The 18,155-nt window shown below is 33.4% G+C and overlaps 1 protein-coding gene across 17 annotated transcripts in view; it reads right to left on the minus strand.

Annotated features, from left to right (window-relative positions):
• Nucleotides 1-18,155, minus strand: part of RIMS2 (regulating synaptic membrane exocytosis 2) — a 470,156-nt gene that overhangs the window by 177,537 nt on the left and 274,464 nt on the right. For 9 of the 17 annotated variants that reach the window (XM_037133385.2, XM_037133387.2, XM_053661101.1 and 6 more), the window contains 3 exons: nt 17,524-17,680; nt 15,929-16,045; nt 8,970-9,035 (listed from right to left, as the gene is read on the minus strand). In XM_037133385.2, coding sequence (XP_036989280.2) covers nt 8,970-9,035; nt 15,929-16,045; nt 17,524-17,680 — 340 coding nt within the window. Of the gene's footprint in view, nt 1-8,969; nt 9,036-15,928; nt 16,046-17,523; nt 17,681-18,155 lie in introns of those variants that run through there. The other 8 variants (XM_053661100.1, XM_037133388.2, XM_037133390.2 and 5 more) reach the window with 3 other exon arrangements.

Below are 18,155 nucleotides of genomic sequence, written 5' to 3' on the forward strand. Positions count from 1 at the left end.
TCTAACAGGAAGAACAGGCCAGTGGACATTCTTTTCTATAACCACTTCTATCAACCATCACAAGGATACAACTTCAAATCAACATAGGCTCAATATACAGTATCTCTCTAGATATGATACAAAATAATAATATACTCAAAAAATACAAAATAACCAGCACAATGCCAGATTTTGAAGTAATACTCAGATATATCAATGACAATAGTTATTGAATGTAAATTAGATCTTGTAGTCTATAGTAAACCAGTCTTACTTCATGTTTATATAGTAAATAATGTCATAAGTAAATCTAATTGGTTTTCTTGAAAAATAAACCTGTAAAAAGTAAAAGATGTTCGGGAATTTTTTTATAAAGAAATTACGAGTTTATAATGCTGAAATCTTTTTAAAAATGGATGTATCCTGGAGGACAGTAAGTATAATCTCAGGAATGGGCCCAGAAATTCTTTCCCTGGATCTGCACTGTATGTGGTAAACTGATTAACACCAAAGGCATTATAATTTTGGTAAGTTATCTTGAATGTCTAGAGATTTTTCTGAACATCAGTTACATAATATAAGAAATAAATGCACGATACAATCTTTAAAGAAAACATTTTAGGGTAATTAATATAACATGGCCTCCTGATGTCTTCTATCAGTTGTCAGCAGCCTTACCTGGAAATCTGATCTTACAGAGCTGTTAAGTTTGGGTGTAGGCCGTTCATTTAATGGGTACTTTTCTATTAATTTTACAGTAAGCTGCTTTTTGACCCTGTAGACTGACTCATCAAAATACTGGTAAAAAAGGTCATGCTCTGAAGCAGCAGCTCCAGGTCACTTTGCATGTAGAATTTTTTTTGTCTTGAATAAATATGGTTGGGAGAAAAAATGTCAAATGAAAATTCTAGAAATAACTGAAAATAGAACACAGCAAAATATTGGAATATTAGCTTGGAGTCATTTTATGGAGATTTGAAATGCCTAGTTAACAGGTTTAGACATTTCATTTAATTAAATAAAAATTAAGCCCATTTAATTTTCATTTAATTATTGATTAATTCATTTAATTTTCAATTAAAGTCACCAAAAGCTTTTGAACAAAGGTACGTTTTAGGTAACGAATTAAGAAGATGAATTCAGCTGTACTATATAGAATGAATTAGAGTAGGAAAAGGCTGATTTGTAGTAAGAGCAGTAGAAATCAAGAAGGGACATGAAAAATATTAAAATAACAATGTACAAAATATACAATAGACAGTATTAGAATATACACACTATATAGAATTGTATAAACAGAATGTGAAGGTTAGAAGGAATCTCAGAAGCCACATAAACCACTCTTTCACTTTAGAAATAAGCAAACTAAGGCTCACAAAAACAGTTACACAATTAGATATTTTCTGAGCAAGACCTTGAGAATTGAACTTTCTTGATTCTAAAGCCTGTTAACTTCTTTGATAGCAAAAATGGTTTTTTCCTCACAATGTTTGACAAAGCACCATATGAATTAAATGTAAAAATGAATAAACCAAAGAAAAAAAACCCTGAAATTCCCAGCCTCTGAAATAAAATGATGACCTATGATCAGAAACAGAATTCTTGGGAAGGAATGATAGTAACTTAAATGTCAGTTACAGAAATTAGATAGTTTGAGAAGTAACTGTATAGCATTAATGTTTCACTATTCATTGATTGATTCATTCATTTGATACTATTTATTCTGTTCACATTGTGTGTCAGACACTATACTAGGAGTTAGAAGTTTTGGTCAAAGCCGTGGCAATGACAGGATAGAGGATAACGTGTGGTCACTAAGTTAAAGACGTGAAAAGTAGAGGAGAAAAGAAGAGTCAAGGAGCAGAATGAGAATCAGAATAGTACTTCCTTAGAGAAGGAAAAAAGAAATGGTTAATAATAACAGATGCAACCAGGCAACAAGGAAAATATACATAAAAGATATACTAAACAATAACCGTGGATGAAATAATTTAAAATAAAGGGCTGGGCAAAGGTCAAACTATGGAGGGTTACAACTTAGGAATTGATGGAGTGAAGGATGAATATGTAAAAATACATATCTAAGAAACACAATGAGAGAGGGAAAGAATTCTCGAGGTAGCTTAAAGATGTGACAAGATAGAAAAAAGGTATTTTTAACAAGACTTCAACAGTACCTTGAAAAAATCATTAAAGAGAGATTAAAATGCAAGAGAAAAATGAAAAAATTAATGGAGGAAAATTCCAGAGCTATTAAGAAAGGTTATAATCGGAAACACACACAGAAGATGAGCTGTGATGGAAAAGAAAATAGTTATAGGAGAAAAGAAAAAGATTACTGCAAAGGAATAAGGCGAAATGGAGTGCAGTTCATGCAATGTGCTACTTCAATCTGACCACATTTATTAAGGGACATCACTAGTACTTCCCACATAGGGCACACGTAGGGAAACACCTATATTCCACGCAGGAATCTCATCCTTTCGTGACTCCACTAGCTTTGTCAGAATCCCTGCTCTAATCAGGGTCCTCCTACTCACGGCTTCAAACATCTTGAGATGAGACCATTTTCTGCCTCTCTTCAAACTCATGGCACCCTGGGCAATACCACAGATCTAGGTCACACCCTTCCTGGAAGCATACTGACTTCTAACACCAAAACAATGCCCAGTTTGGCAGCAAAACAACTCACGATAAACACAGGATATGTGAGGTAAAGCACTTATTCAAACGTCTTATCTCTGTAATTCCTAGTTATCAGGTATCACTTGTCCCCTGATACCCTCTCTCTAAATTCTTCATCTGAACTCTTTTTGGTAACATTTTAATCTCTAATTCTTTTAGTTGTATTTTCAAGATTCCTTATCCATTGTTAACAAGCTTCCTTATATCATCAGCCTTTCTGCAAAATGGCTCCTGCATATCCCTACCTTAAATAACATTTAGCTCAGACTTGCAGACTCTGCTTCCAGTTAGCTCTTACAGGCAAAGCTACTTATTTCTTTCACATTTCACAGCCCATGGAGTCCAAGAGAGGGTAGATCCCTAGAGACACACGAGCCATTACTCTCCCACAATAATCCACAGGTCTTCACTTCAATTAAGCATGCCACTTTAGTGGTAACGTCTATTATTAATTCAGATTGCTAATACCTATCTAACTTCCAATCACTATTCTTTAGTCACTGATAATTTGGGTAATTGGTTATCTGCTATCTTTTTTACCCTAATTCTTATGGTAATGCTAGATTTCAACACACATGAAGATAATCTCGAACCACAGGATATTCAAACTTCAATGATCATAGTGTTTTTCCTGTAACAACCCCCCGACACCTTTCCACACACACATACTCTGAGGAAATACTATGGATCTTGGAATCTAATGAAAGTATTCAAACTCAGAAATACTAAATTCTAATATTTCAAACTTGGATTATGATCATCGATTCTGTCAGGTGCCTCTGAAGCTCACTCCCACTTCACTTCGTCTTCATGTGATACTGTTCATTCCTTAGTTCACCAATGCCTGCCAATATATATGGCCCTCTTTTTATATTTTTAATATTCTATGTTTTGTCTTCCTTCATTACCCATCCAAGACTCTAATGATGATCTAAACTACTCCTACATTAACCTTCAGATTCCCTTCTAACCCAAATCTTCCAAACATTCATCAGAACCCTAAAACTGGTTCGGTACCATAATCTCCTTTCTCTATGTCTAGGCAGCTGAGCATTGCCTAAGCAAAGCATTCATTCATACAGGTTGGCACACCGCAAATTCGTGGTTTCCAACATCTGTGATATGGCTATCTTCACTAATCTTTTCACTTATACTTAATCAGTTCCCATCACTTTTTTACCCAATGATTATTTTAAACTTTCTCATTTTCAATCAAATAAATCACACTCAACTTTTAGGCCTACACCCTCAGGAATCTGTCTCAAAAACAACCATTATAATCTGAACTAGAGCAACAATGAAAACTAAGTCATCAAATATAAATACCTTCAATTTACCAAACTTTTTTTGAAAAAACTTATTTCCAATCATTTTATATAGTTTCTTCCTATCTCCATAGTAAGAGCATTTTCCTGTTTATATACTCCATCTGTATGTTTAACCCAATCCTCTCTCTTTCCAGCCTATGACCCTCTTTTAATCATCCTCGTTTTTATGTATTTTAAACTGGCCTTTTACTCCAGGATCCTTTCATCCAGTCTATAAACATACAATGTGTATCCTCTTCTAACAGAAAGGAACCTACTTTGATACCAGATATCCCTACCTAGTATTTCTCCTCCGCAATCTCTTGGTGTATTTATTTTCTGATCTCCCCTCCATACCTCCAGCCACTGCAATCTGTTTTCTGTCTTCCCTCCCTCCTTCTCCCCCTCCCCCTTCCTTCCCTCCCCTCTCTCTCTCTTTCCCTCACCACCCTTCTGAAATCACTCTACCTAAAGTCCCTAATGATTACTCATGACAAAGCTAATGAGTGTTTTTTCACTTACCATTTTTACTGTTGAATCATTTCTTCTTTCTTGTCTTAGTTCTATTCTTCATATTCTCATGTTTTCTTCTCTGTGTTATTCAGAAGCTTCTAATCCTCCGTCTATCACTTAACTGTTATGTTCCCGGGGCAGAGGAAAACTCCTTGGCCTTCATTTCCTGGGCTATTTCCCTGGTTGACTCCACTTTTGTTGTTTGTGGCTATTTCCTATTCATTGGTAGTGAAGCTACTTCCAAATTGCTCTATGTAGCCTAAACTTCTTTAAGTTTTAAAAGTATTTATCTGACTCCTCCTAGAGGTGTTCCGTACCCCTCTCAATAGTTCCAAACCTGAACTTGTCCCTCACCTAAACTGACAACCCCCCACCTTTGTTAAGGTACCACGTACACCTGCTTACTAAAGCTATGAGAATGGGAGTGTTTTTTGACCCTTTGCTTCCCCTCAACATCCAAATCCCATTATTTACCAAGTGTTATGGATTTTAATTGATTAAATCTCTGATCTCTATCTCTCCATCTACCACCTTACCTAGTTCAGGCCCTTAAAAAGTTTCTGTTGTCTTAGACCATGGCAAGTGCTCCAATACATACTTTTCTTTTCCATAATCTTTTCTCTCAAATCAACCATCACAGAGTCTCTAGAGTAACTATCATTACACCCACCTCCTCATTAAAACTGTTCAAAACACTTCCAGTGCTTACAGTCACAGATTTGGGTTCTTTAACAAAATAACCTAACACAGGGTTATTCGTCATTGGGATCATTTCTATCATTCTAGGTTCACTTCTTGCTATTCATTGCCTTGTAGATAATGCTCCAATAATATTCAAATACGAAATTTATTACTTTAGTAACTGTGCTCATACCTTTCTTTAAAATTCCACTGACATCCTACCTTACCTACATATAATTCCAATTTCTTCTTTGATATAGGAAAAAGAAGATAGAGCCTAGTTGCTGTCTCCTCCATGACATCTTTATATAAAATCCATCATTACACTGCCCACTGTCAGTGTCAGTGACTCCTTAATATGCTGTGTACAGCTTTAAGTAGAAATACTAGGAAAATAAAGTACGATACTGGGGTAAAATTTAAAATATGGAAGGGATAGTTATTAAAATTAAGGATATAAAGGGGTAACATTAATAAAAGGTAACATGCTATCCATTCTAAATATGTTTGTTTAAATGTTGACTGTTTTATAAGACACAACAGATCAAAGTTAATTTTGTACTGGTCAGCATAACCTTGCCAGAAGAAAAAAGAGCTTTGATTTCTAATATTAGCTAATATTTATCTCCTGAATTCAAAAGAAGTTTAGCAAACATTACTTAAGCCTCTATTCATCTGTTCCAAAGAGATAGCACACCTAATTTTTCATTTTACAATCTTGGGGTATAGACACCAGAGAATCTGATACCTCACAGCCAGGGGGTGCTACATTCAATTCACTACATTCAGAAAATTCCAGGTTTTATATAGTCAAACTGTGACCCACTTGGAGCTATAAATACATATTTATTCTCCAAAGGGGACTTTTCAGTTCATGGTAGTAATGTCACCTTGAAATTTAGACTGGGAAACTGGACACTTAGAAAGTTGTAATTTTCATTCTTTTTCCACAGCCCTCCATAAAAGAGATCATTTTTTCTTCAAGTGGTCTATTATTTTGACTAGAGTAGATGAATTAGGGAGAATTTGGATAATTTCATTCAAAAACTATTCTGCAAGAGAAAAAGATTGATCCAGATGCGAACTTTGCCCAAGAGGTACAAGAAGAACAATGTAGCCTAGAATTGACGATATTTTTGAGAACAGATTAAACCTCTGGATATGTAAGTAAAGAAAGTGGAGACTATTAGGGAAAGATAAAGGGTCAAGAGAGTGGGGTTCCACTGTTAACATAAAAGTACTAGTGAAGTAGAAATAACTCAACAAAAGAATGAGGAAGAACCATGTAGAGTTCTGGCCCAAGAGCAGAGTATTTGAATTAAGATTTCAAAGGCAGAACAATCTCAGGTGATGGTAAGATTCAGAGTATGACCATGGGAGTAACCGACTGAAGCAACCTGGAGGTAAAATGCACCACCTCCCATTTGAAATAGTCAAGGAAGGAAGTGGGTGCTGAACAGATCATTCAGGTGAATTCTAACATGAAGCTCATTACAGAAATTGTGATGAAGAAGACTAAAGCCAGGCGCTAAAATCTGCAGTGACTAAAATAGCATAACCAAGAGGTCAAGAGATGGTACCAACATGGAAAGGGTAACAGGTGGTTGTGCTCTGCTACAGAACATAGAGAGGTATAGAAGTTAAAAACGAGAAGCATAGAATGCTGTGGTAATAAATACAGGAGAATGGGGAGATGACTAGATAAGCTTTCATATCTTCAGTAATCCCAGAATATCACAGTGGATTGAGATGGGGGGTCAGAGGAACTGAGTAACTTGGAAAGGTGAAAGCAGAGTGAAAACAACTGATCAAAGTCACTTAAAAAAGAAAATCAAAGGAAGGGAATGTAAAATGAAAATTCAGTATAGCATTACTTCTGTAAAAGAGACACACAAATGCAATAGGCAAGGAGCCTTCAGGTAGATGCAAGGTATACAACCATATATTCTGGTTCTCGGTTTGTGTAGTAGATTTATGGATGTTCATTTTATTATTATGCTTTGAAATGTACACACATTCTTTTCTATGTATCAAACTGATAATGATAAAATATTTTAAAAATCAATTAAAGAACTCCATTCTTACAAAATCTACCCAATTTGTCTGTATATAGGCTCACAATCTGAATCATTTAAATGACAGCAAATCTTACAGTTAGATAGTAAAAAACTGGTTTTCTAAAACTGATTTTCCTACTGGTTTTACTTTAACACAAATATTAATAATATGTTTTCTGGCCACAAGCAAAATCATGGTACCAGGAAAAAAAATCAGAAATGTTTCTTTCAAAATAGGTTAGCTAGGTTGAGAATCTGGTATTAGGAAATTAATAAACAACCTAGAGCTGACCAAGAACTAATTCTACCTATGTCCATTTATTGAAAGAATAAGTAATATGAAGTAACCTATTTAAACCTAATAATTAAAATTAGAAAATATAGAATATTAAAAATGTGGTACATGATTTTAATGTACACTAAAGTGCAGAGATACAGTGGTAAGTAGAATAAGCCTATAATCAATCAGTGATGTCTCATTGACGTCACCCAACTTAAGAAAGGCTTAGGCCAATTATAAAAACAATTACATAATTACTTTTTATACATTTTTAAGATAAATGTTTAATCACTGCAAACAAAAAATACAAAGTAATACATATTTGGTATTGAAGCAAAATAACAGAAAGGGATAGAGAAAATTCAAAAGAAAATTAAATATAGTAATGACCACTATCATATAATAAACTGAATGGCATTATATTTCAATTACATTTACTGAAAGACATCACAAAACTTGAGTTATTAGGAATATATTGTTAATGGTACTTCTATGTTCCTACCACATTTACCTACTTCCTTTCAATCCTTAGAAATTTACTTGTTAGTTTTTTCTAAACTATTTTATTATTAACTCTTAATGAGTTAATTGAGTTAACTCTTATTATTAACTCTTAATGAGTTAATAACTCTTAACTAAGTTAATAGCATGAAGGTGGTTATGCATAACTCAAGCCACTTTGAAATGACAGAATGAGGACAGCATCTGTGTCCTCTCCTATACTATCTGAACTCACCACATTATCACTGCCATTTCTTCTCTACCTATAGGACCTCAAAATGTTTTCACCGAACTGACTCAAATCGCTAATGCTACCTACAGGCCTTCTTTCCCTTCTTTGTCTAGTTATTTCTCCCTCCGGTTAAATGCCACGTAATTTACTATTTCCCTTCAATACAAGGGGAATGGTGGTAGATGAGAAATAAACAAAGGTTTTCCCACAGACCCAGTATTCTCCATGGATCCCAAATCATCTACAGCAATGACTGAGGAGCAGATCACAGCCACCCTTGACAAGGCAACCAGAAACCCATCAGTTCAACCTAAGCACTTCGAGGACTGACTCCTGGACTGTGGAGGAAGGAAGGGAAGCGGGTTGTTAAGCAGTGTACACGAATCCACCAGTATTGTCTAAATATCTAATTATGAACTCTGCTGAGAAAGGTGGGCAGTCAAATGTAATTAAACTGTTATTCTATCCCTCTAAGAAATTAGTAGTTAAATCGTAATTCCTGAAGAACTCAATTTTTAGATCATCAAGTAGATAATCCTAACTCAAAAGGAAGCTGTATTTTTATATCATGCTACAATTAGTTTACATATGTGTATTTTCTACTATTTTATAAGGATAATGTATCTATATTTCATTATAATCATATATAAAACAGAAATAGAATTGAACTATATCATATCAATAGACAGACACATGCAATCCTATGGACAGACTCAATTGTAAGAAAAATATACCTGCCGTCCCTGTGATGACGTTCAGGGCTCTGACTGTGTCTGGAGCGAGGTAGAGTGAGAAAATGACTGTGGGCATGGCAGAAACAAGAACAGAAATGAGACTCAGGAAAGAAATGAAAGGCAAAGTTTAATTTTTAAAAGTGAGAATAAAGGAAGATAAGCAGATAGTAGGCAAAGTAAATGAAAATTGATCCTGGAAAGGTTGCTCCTTCAACCCAATATCCATTATCATATGTCAGTGACAAAGTTAAACTAATCTAAGTGTCCTAAAAGGCAACAAAATATAACAAACTGAGATTTAAACAAATTATATTACAAAATAAAATCTTATCAATAATTACTCAAACATCTTCAGCACAGTCTATAAAATATTACACAATATAGATGCTTTCCAATTTTTAGGAGGAAAGATAAAAAGAGAAAAATAATAAAATAACCAAAGAATTTAAGAAGAAAGTAATAAAACAGGCAATTTCTAATACTTATCATACTACAGAGATTTATTTATAAAGTAAGTATTTCTTTTTCTATCATTAATAATTAAGAATAACTAACGGGCTTTATAAATTCCATTTAGTAAAGAACAAACTGACCCAAATTATTTCTGGTTATTAATTTTATTGATTAAATTCATCGGATACTAGCCATTTTCCCACTCACTATTTTTATTACACTTATTCCATGCCCTTGGCTCTGCTGCAGTTCACGCTTCGTGGCCCCCAGAGCCACTGTCAAAGCAGCACACCGACATTTTACCCGTCTGTAGTTGACTGTCTTTTTTGCACAGCACTTTAAAATTTTTTTCTATTTTCTTAAAATCTTTATTGCCAAAACATTTAATTCTGGCAGATGATTGTTGTCTTTCCAAAAAATAGAAACCAACCTTGGACTCTCTCAATTTCCATTCTTCTCCCTCTAAATATAGAGTAAGTATATATTTATATCTTCACTTGTCCTTCTCTTCTTCACCAAAGTAAGAAACTCCTCTGCTTGTAATTCTACTTCCTACAAGGCCTTGCTTCATTCATCGTTGCCTAAAATCCCTCAAGTGCACTTAATCCTAAAAATAAAACCTTAACTGAACTTGGCCTTCTTCTCAAGCCATTGCATCTGACCTTCCTTGATTTCTGCCTCTACAATTCTCTTGAAGCTATTCTGTGAATATTATCTGTGAAATCCCCTAAAATCCTTTAATCTCTTCTTGATCTTCACCATACTACATGTATTGGTGGAATTAGACAGACATTGATTTTCAAACTTTATTTCTTGACACTTCTCTCTTGCTTTCTGAAACACTTTTTTTCTGGTTCTAACAATAGTATTTTTTTAACACTTAATTACGTGCCATTAAAACTTTGTCTATTTCATCTCATTTACTTCTCATCACAACTCTTTGTGGTAGGTTCTAATATTTCCACAGACGAGATACAGAGGCTACGAGTGCTTGCCTCTAGCCATATAGTAAGCAGCTCAAACTCAAAACTTCCTTATACAAAATTCAGGATCTTAATATTTATACATGTGACTTGGTTACTTGCCTAACTGCTTCTTTATCCATTTCATTTACCTAAATTCCCTTTCTCTGTATTCCTTTGATGGAGTGGTTTCCAAAGACTTAATCCTGGACCTTCTTTACATTCTTATTGGATAATATTTTGTTTTTATAGTGCAAACTCTCACTGTGCTTTAGCCTCAGTTTTTCCTTGGGTTTCACTGCATGTGTCCAGCTGCTCTGTGGGCTGCCCACGTGGCTGCTTTAGTGTCATACAGACTTCTGAAAACACGTGCTCACTGTGGGGTTTGAGCAAGACATCTGCCCAGGTAGACTTCTGGTTCTACCTTCATGAAATGATGGGGCTGGAGCAGTGGTTCTCTAATTTTCTTTTTGAGCAGAAGAGCACTTGTTTTTGCAATAAATACTGTCTTGAATGTACACAATGAATTAAACAAATAAAGTTACATTAAAAATGGCATTTAATCCAATCTGTTCTAATTTATAAAAAAATTAAGCAGAGCAGTTTACTGTAAGAAAAAGACAGAAAACTAAAAAATTACTACATTTTGAAAAGCAAAAGAAAAAATGAAGTCTCACATTCTAAAATGATAATAAAAATATCACTATTCAAAGAGTTGAACTAGCTCACTAATCAAATTTCTTGACACACTTTGATTCTTATTAAGTAATAAAATCTTTAAAGACAGAACAAAATCATATTTATAATGCATTATCCTTCCATAGTATTAAATTAGCCCAAATTACCCCTTTTAGAAACCACCAGACACACACAAAAAGACTGCAAAATGAAAAGATAAAATATAATATCCTTAAGTAACTAACAGTTTTTGAAAGCTAACTTTCAAACAATTTCAACTTAATACAAAACTCTGTGATCTATTTTTAGTGTTTTGCTAATCTATAGTTCTTAAAGTATGGAATGTTTTGCTACTCTATAGTTCCTAAAGTATACTCAGTGTGATTTAACTATGTTAAAATATATTCCTAAAATGTAGTAAATAAAAAATGCATTATTTTCATAAAGCGATTTATCTCTCTTTTCATTTACTTTCTTTATATTTTCAAACCTTCAGAGATATGTTTCACCTCATATTTGATAACTGAAGGGCCAAAAAAACTAAAATTAGTTACAGATTTGAGACTTTCAGTTAGCTGGTTGCTTAATAAAGAATACACAAATGCCTTCAGTACGTCAGGTATTTCAGAGATCCATTTAGTAGGGCATTTTTCTTTTTAAAATATAAATGCATTAATTGAATCTACAGAAGAAAGTTTATGAATATATTTTTGGCTAGTGTTAATTATATGTTGTCTTATTATGCTAAAAGTATTGACAAAATCATTCTGAGATGTCCATTAAATTACAATGGGCTGGGTGTGGAGTAGGAGAAAGACAAGAATATTTTTAGGGGTTTTATTAATCATCATATGAGGATATGCTGATTGACAATAGAGAGAGAAAAAAGGGGAAATAGTGGGGGGGGGGGATAATCATAGATGTAAGAGAGAAACAGCCACTGATTGTCGTACTCACCCTGACTGGCGATGAAACCTACAACCTACATATGTGCCCTGACTGGGAATTGAACCTGCAAATTTTCTGGGTACTGGACAAGACTCCAGTGAACTTAAGGTTCCTGGCCAGGACAAGAAGCAAGAGTAGTCAACCCATTAAGAGTTGTAGGCTTCCTAAGAGACTGCTTATTGGCATAGAGTTTTGAATCAACTTTTGCAGTGACTATGAGATGTCACAGTATCCTGCTTAAGCACAAACTTTCAGGACCATTTCCCACAACCAATCAAAAGTATCCTAAATAGTAATGTCACTGCCTTATAGACAATGCACCTATCATAGAACTGCCCCCCTTTCACTTCTTCCTACCCCCTTATCTGCATCCCCTTTTCTGTTCTTTCAAAAAAACTTACACCTTTCTTCCCCAAAACATAAACCACCTGTTACCTCCAGGACAGCAAACATGTTTGTCTTTTCTACCCAGCCCTGCTGCTGGTAGTTTAGACTTCACACTGCAGGGCCTGGTCCCTTGCTGGCTAGCATTTGGCTCAATAAAACATTCTTTCAGAAAAGATTTTGGCCATGAAAGTTCTTCGTTTAACTCCATGCACCAAAAAAATTCTGGCCTTTACAATAAACATAATAATTCTTACTGCACGTAATTTCTGACATGTTACAGGAATATTATCTGGTACTCTATACTTATTCCAGTAGTAAATTAAGTCACATAAACAAATAAGCTCTTGAAATGACTTCTAATACTGAAGCCACATAGTTAGTCCTCGGAAATTATGCTCCTAGTTATAGTAGTTATCACAGTTTCCTAGAGAAACAATGAAGATGAAAGATGCCATTTGCAATTCATCTTCTGGCTAATACCCCTGCACCAAAGTTTCTAAATTACTTGTAAAGAACTATTTTCTTTTCAAAACAAAATAGGATTTTGACTAATGATAAAAGAGTGAGATGTGCAAAGAAATAAAGAGCCAATCAAAATTTTGATATATAATTTTTTTATGTTATCCATAAGAAAAGGTATGACTACCGTATCTCCTTATACCACTTAAGTTTAACCAGGTACTATAAATTAATGTCAAATGGCATCAATTATCACCCAGTGTGGTCAATGTAAAAGCCATTATCTTCATGCATAACTTTTCAACAGGTCCCCACGCCCTACATCCTGCGGACTGGGTCTTTCTGATATACACATGTGTTCTGCCTCTGTGTCTTTGCTCTTGTTCTTGACTGAATAAACATGGTTATTTTTCAGGGTCCAACTCCTGCCCTACATTCTCTACACAGCTTTTTAAAAAACATCTGAATCGGCTCATTTCTCTTTTTCTGCTTAACTGATAAGCACATAACATGTAAATTATTTTTAAGACAAAAGATCCTTTTGAACATTAAGGATAAGACATATTTTCAGAGTATATACTATGCAATTGGTGGCACTGTGTCAATCATTTTGCCTCCAAACTCTGTAATATTGGTACTAGTATGATAATTATATAGTTAAAAAAAATCAAATTCCAAGGAGGTTAATTTTCCCAAAGATACATGGTTAGCAAGTAGTAAAAAACCTAAATCCAAACCCAATGCCATTTGGTTCCAAATCTTATGAAAAAGTATTCAATAAAATACTGTTCTACTCCAGCGCATCAATTCTTACAGACAACAAAGGTTAAATCATCATGCAAAATGCCTAAATTTACTTATTTCAAAGGAAATTTTCTTTTAGACTTTTTCCCCCAACTGTTTTTCAATACTGTCTTTTTTTCCATTACCATTTATTCTCCTTATATTACCCCCCACCTTTCAATTACCATACTGGAAATTTTCTTTTAGAATTTTTCATCAACAATATAATCAACTGACTCTATAAAATGCTGTTCATGTAAATTCACTGTAGAGTATTCTTAGCAATTACATAATACATAAAAATTACAATGCCTTCACATGCATACTATTAAAATATTTTAGAATATTAGGATAAACAGAAATTAAGAACCCACTGTTTAATGTTTTGATAGACTATGTGGATAATACCATACATTTTTATTTTTTATTCCTTATGTTAATGAATAATGATTGCACAGATAAATAAAAAATAATAATTAGAAATGGTTATATAGTCCTATATAAATTAATTTCTATTTTACTTATTTCAAAAAGAACTTAAAACAGCTCACGATAATTATGATCTGGTAATATATGGCACTCTAAGAGAGTAATAAAACCGCATAAATCAATTTCCCCAAAACTCCGAATTACTTGAAAATTTTTGCTAAACTAGAAGACTCATAAAGTTATAAAGTAAACAAAAGTCTCAGTCAATATTTTTTCATTAACTCTAAGGGCCATTTGCCTTATTGATAAAATATTATGTGTGTCCATAACAGTGACACTCTCTGTGTTCAAGTAACATCTACAGGCTACTTCTATTCCACTCTTCTCTGCAAGATTTAGACCATCTTGTCTTCAGGGATAATGTCAAGCCCAATTTTCATTAAAAGAAAAACTTAAATTAACTCTAAGGATTTAAAATCATTTCAGACTTTCCTGTCTCATCATTTCCTTAAGCTTTCACTAAACAAGAAACTTGTGAATCACTATGTAAACAGTTTCCAGAAATGATCTAACTCATTAATGTTCTATGGGTAACAAAGTACTCATTCACATTCCCTAATACCATTCTTTCCAGCTTCTAATCACGCCACATAGTTATCTTTCATTCACTATTACTGTTTTTGATAAGCATACATTTCTACAGGTAGAATATCTACACTTATGCCTCAAGACATAAATAACTATGAAAAAGTCAAACAAATTAAAATTATTGATATAGTATATTAACTTTCATTCAATGGCGATAAAGATATTAATTTGGAAACTGTCTAGTTTCTTCTTAGATTTCATACTCAATAGCCAAGCCTGGTTTGACACAAACTGAGATCTTCTATATCTTTTCTTTTGTAAAAGTGTGCTAAAAGACAACAAAATTACAAGCATGAATTGAGTATAACCCTAGATTTAGACAATACAATTAAATTTATGGATATTGACAGCAACATCTCATATCAGCTGATTTAAGAGCCTTCTAGTATTTCTGTTAAAATTAGTCTAGGATATATAGAAAAGACTTCTGAGTTCCCTTGTTATTTTATCGTAACACTCTTTAAATGGTATATTGTTTTCTTTCCTTATGTCAAACTCATTTGTTAGCATTTTTCATTTTATATACAATCAAACCATAAATTAGAAAGTTAATTTGCTTAATTTTAAAAATGTCATAATTAATGTGTGTATTGAAGCATATCATGTTCCTTCCAAGTATGTTACATTTAATAAAGCAAAATCAGAGAATTCTTCCAAATACAGCAATCACCATGATTCTTTAAGATGCTTAAAAATTTACTGAAAGCCGTGAGGAAAAACCTCTTCATGAATCAGTTATTGTGTTTGTTTCTTAAACAAACCAACTTATTTCAATACTGTTATATGTTAAAAGTCACACTGATTTCCCTGATGAATGCAACAGACTAAAATCTATTATCGCATGAGAGTATGTTTATAAATAATAACTATGATAGGGTAAAAATAATAAAACATCTTGTTTTCATTATATCACTATGACCTCATGTGCAAATTTACTAACTTACTGGTTTCATTTAACAAAGGACCAAAATTCAAAGAGCAAGATAATATTATTTTTTTCTTACCAAAACAAAAATATTATGTTGCTCTGTTTTATTTTTATTAAATGATGTAGTGGTCATAAGAATCAACATAGGCATTGTATAGGACACATCGGGTTTCAGAAACTAAGATAAGAAATACCCAAGTTCAGGAGGAAAACATTTTATGGAAACACCTTTTTTATGAAGGCAGCAATTATTATAAGGTATAACAGTATGTAATTATATTCACCTGTCTCTATCTGGAGAGTAACGGTCATCCATGACACGATGCCTGTCCATCCGGCTAATTGTATTGTAATGTCCAGTAGTAGAGCGTGTCCCTCGAAGTCCCTGCTCCACATTCCGACTGAAATAGCAAGATCCATTAAATATTTTAAAACCACAATCATACAGTATACTAATAAATAAGTTACTAATAAAGATAGTATAAAATGACAAACATCACTATAACGTTAAGTCCAAGATTTTTGTTTTGTTTTAACTACCTGTACCTCTGGTTGATGGTATAAACATCCATTGGAGGTTAACAGTGAAGTTAAGAGGTTAGTTATAGAACAGATGTGATATAAAATTAAGACAAAATCAGTGGGGATAGCGATGAGGATTATCAAAACTATTAACATATGACTCTCAGGTCTCCAGTAGAAATATTCAATGATAAAAAAAAAAAACTCACACAGCCAGAGGAATAGATTTGTGTGGAAAAATGAGCTCAGCATGTTGCTTATACATAATATATTGTAAGACACTATTTTTAGGGATAATGAATGTTTTCTAATCTCTAAACTGAAGTCCTTATAATTGATCAGTGATGATTCTTTAAGCTACCATTCTTGGCCTGGATGTCTACTTCTTATTCAGGATAGAATAAACCTTTTATATAAGCTACTAATCTTATTATTCTATTGACACGTCTACCACATTTAAGAAAGTACTTTTCAGAAGACTCAATAACTGTAGTCCCATTGACAAACTCAGCTACGTCAACATCTTCAAAAATTTTAAGCCATATTTATAAAGCTTTAATATATTACATGTTCTTTTTAATTTCTTGTGTCTAAGTAAACACTCTTTAAGTGCTTAGTATTCTTATAAATTAAATAAATTATATTTATAAATATAATAAATCTCAAGTTCTCTTAGATGGCCCAATATCATGCATCAAGCTAAGGTTATATTTAAAAATTTCAAGCCTGAAAGTAACTCAATTACTCATTTATAGGAGGAGTTATGAGTATAAAATTCTAAGTGCTCAAATTTCCTAAACATTGCAAGTATATAAATTGTGAATTATGCACATATTTCTTATTAGCAAACATTATTTCCATGGCTCTCACTCCAGTAAGCCTTTCCGTACTCGACTGATCAGAGTTTCCCTCTAGGGATAAGACCTGGACCTGCAGATTCTCTGCGCCATTTCACCCACTACCTGTGCATTCCTTTAAATTCTCTGCATACTGTTCCTAATTTTAAAGCCCCATCATGTGTATATTTTTGTTATTTCCTGAATTATCAACATTTCTATCATTTATGATTACAATAATTAGTTGATTATAACTAAATCTGTTTAACACTGATGTGATTTAAAGCTAAATCCTGTTTATAATTTTGAACTCTTCCAATAAAATAATAGATGTCATCCAAAGTTACAAAGTAGTCTATATTTTCTATTACTCTCATTATGGAGGTTATCTAACAGTATATTTGCTATTCCTGCAGTAACTTTTTCCACAAGAATTTATTATTTTTAGAGGATATTAAGGGTATTTATTGATAAATAGGCTGGTAATCTCTCCTACAAGTAGAATGTGTGTGCTGCCTTACCTTTGTGGAGGAGGGACACTGGGTGACCATGACCGAGTCCTTCCTATGACGTCTACTCGGTGGGGAGACCCTGATGGTGAACAATGGTTTGATGACATTACTTGTTCTGGCACTGACAGTGTTGAGCTTTGAAGATCTCGACCATTGTGTCGATAATCTAAAGGTGGAAAGAGTAATATTACAGTTAACTACACACTAAATAATTCTGTATTTTGTACTTTACTGAAAAACATAAAATGTTGGTGAAGCTGAAAGGCTTTGACTATATTAAAGGCACAGCATATACTAAGACATAATAATATTTTGCAGACATTTAAAAAAGGGTATCAAATATTCAGATATTTATGTAGCTACTATGTCCAAGGCACTGTGCTTGGTAAAGTAAAACATATACAATTAACTTCAATAAAATAGTTGTTTATTCTAAAAATACTTTCATCTCTTCAATCACCTAGGAGAGCTTCAAATAGTCCTCAAAAACCATGTCTATTTAAAAGTATTAGCCACAAAACATTCCTAAAAGTCTTTAGTTATTTCTTTAAGAAATAAACGGCATTGGAAAGCACTCTGAATACCATGGAAGTAGCCATATGAACTGCTTTTCTTACAATGCATGACAGGACAGAGGTGAG

This window comes from Artibeus jamaicensis, unplaced genomic scaffold (assembly GCF_021234435.1).
Source record: "Artibeus jamaicensis isolate MK-2021 breed Jamaican fruit bat unplaced genomic scaffold, CSHL_Jam_final scaffold_916, whole genome shotgun sequence".
Classification (NCBI taxonomy): Eukaryota; Metazoa; Chordata; class Mammalia; order Chiroptera; family Phyllostomidae; genus Artibeus; species Artibeus jamaicensis.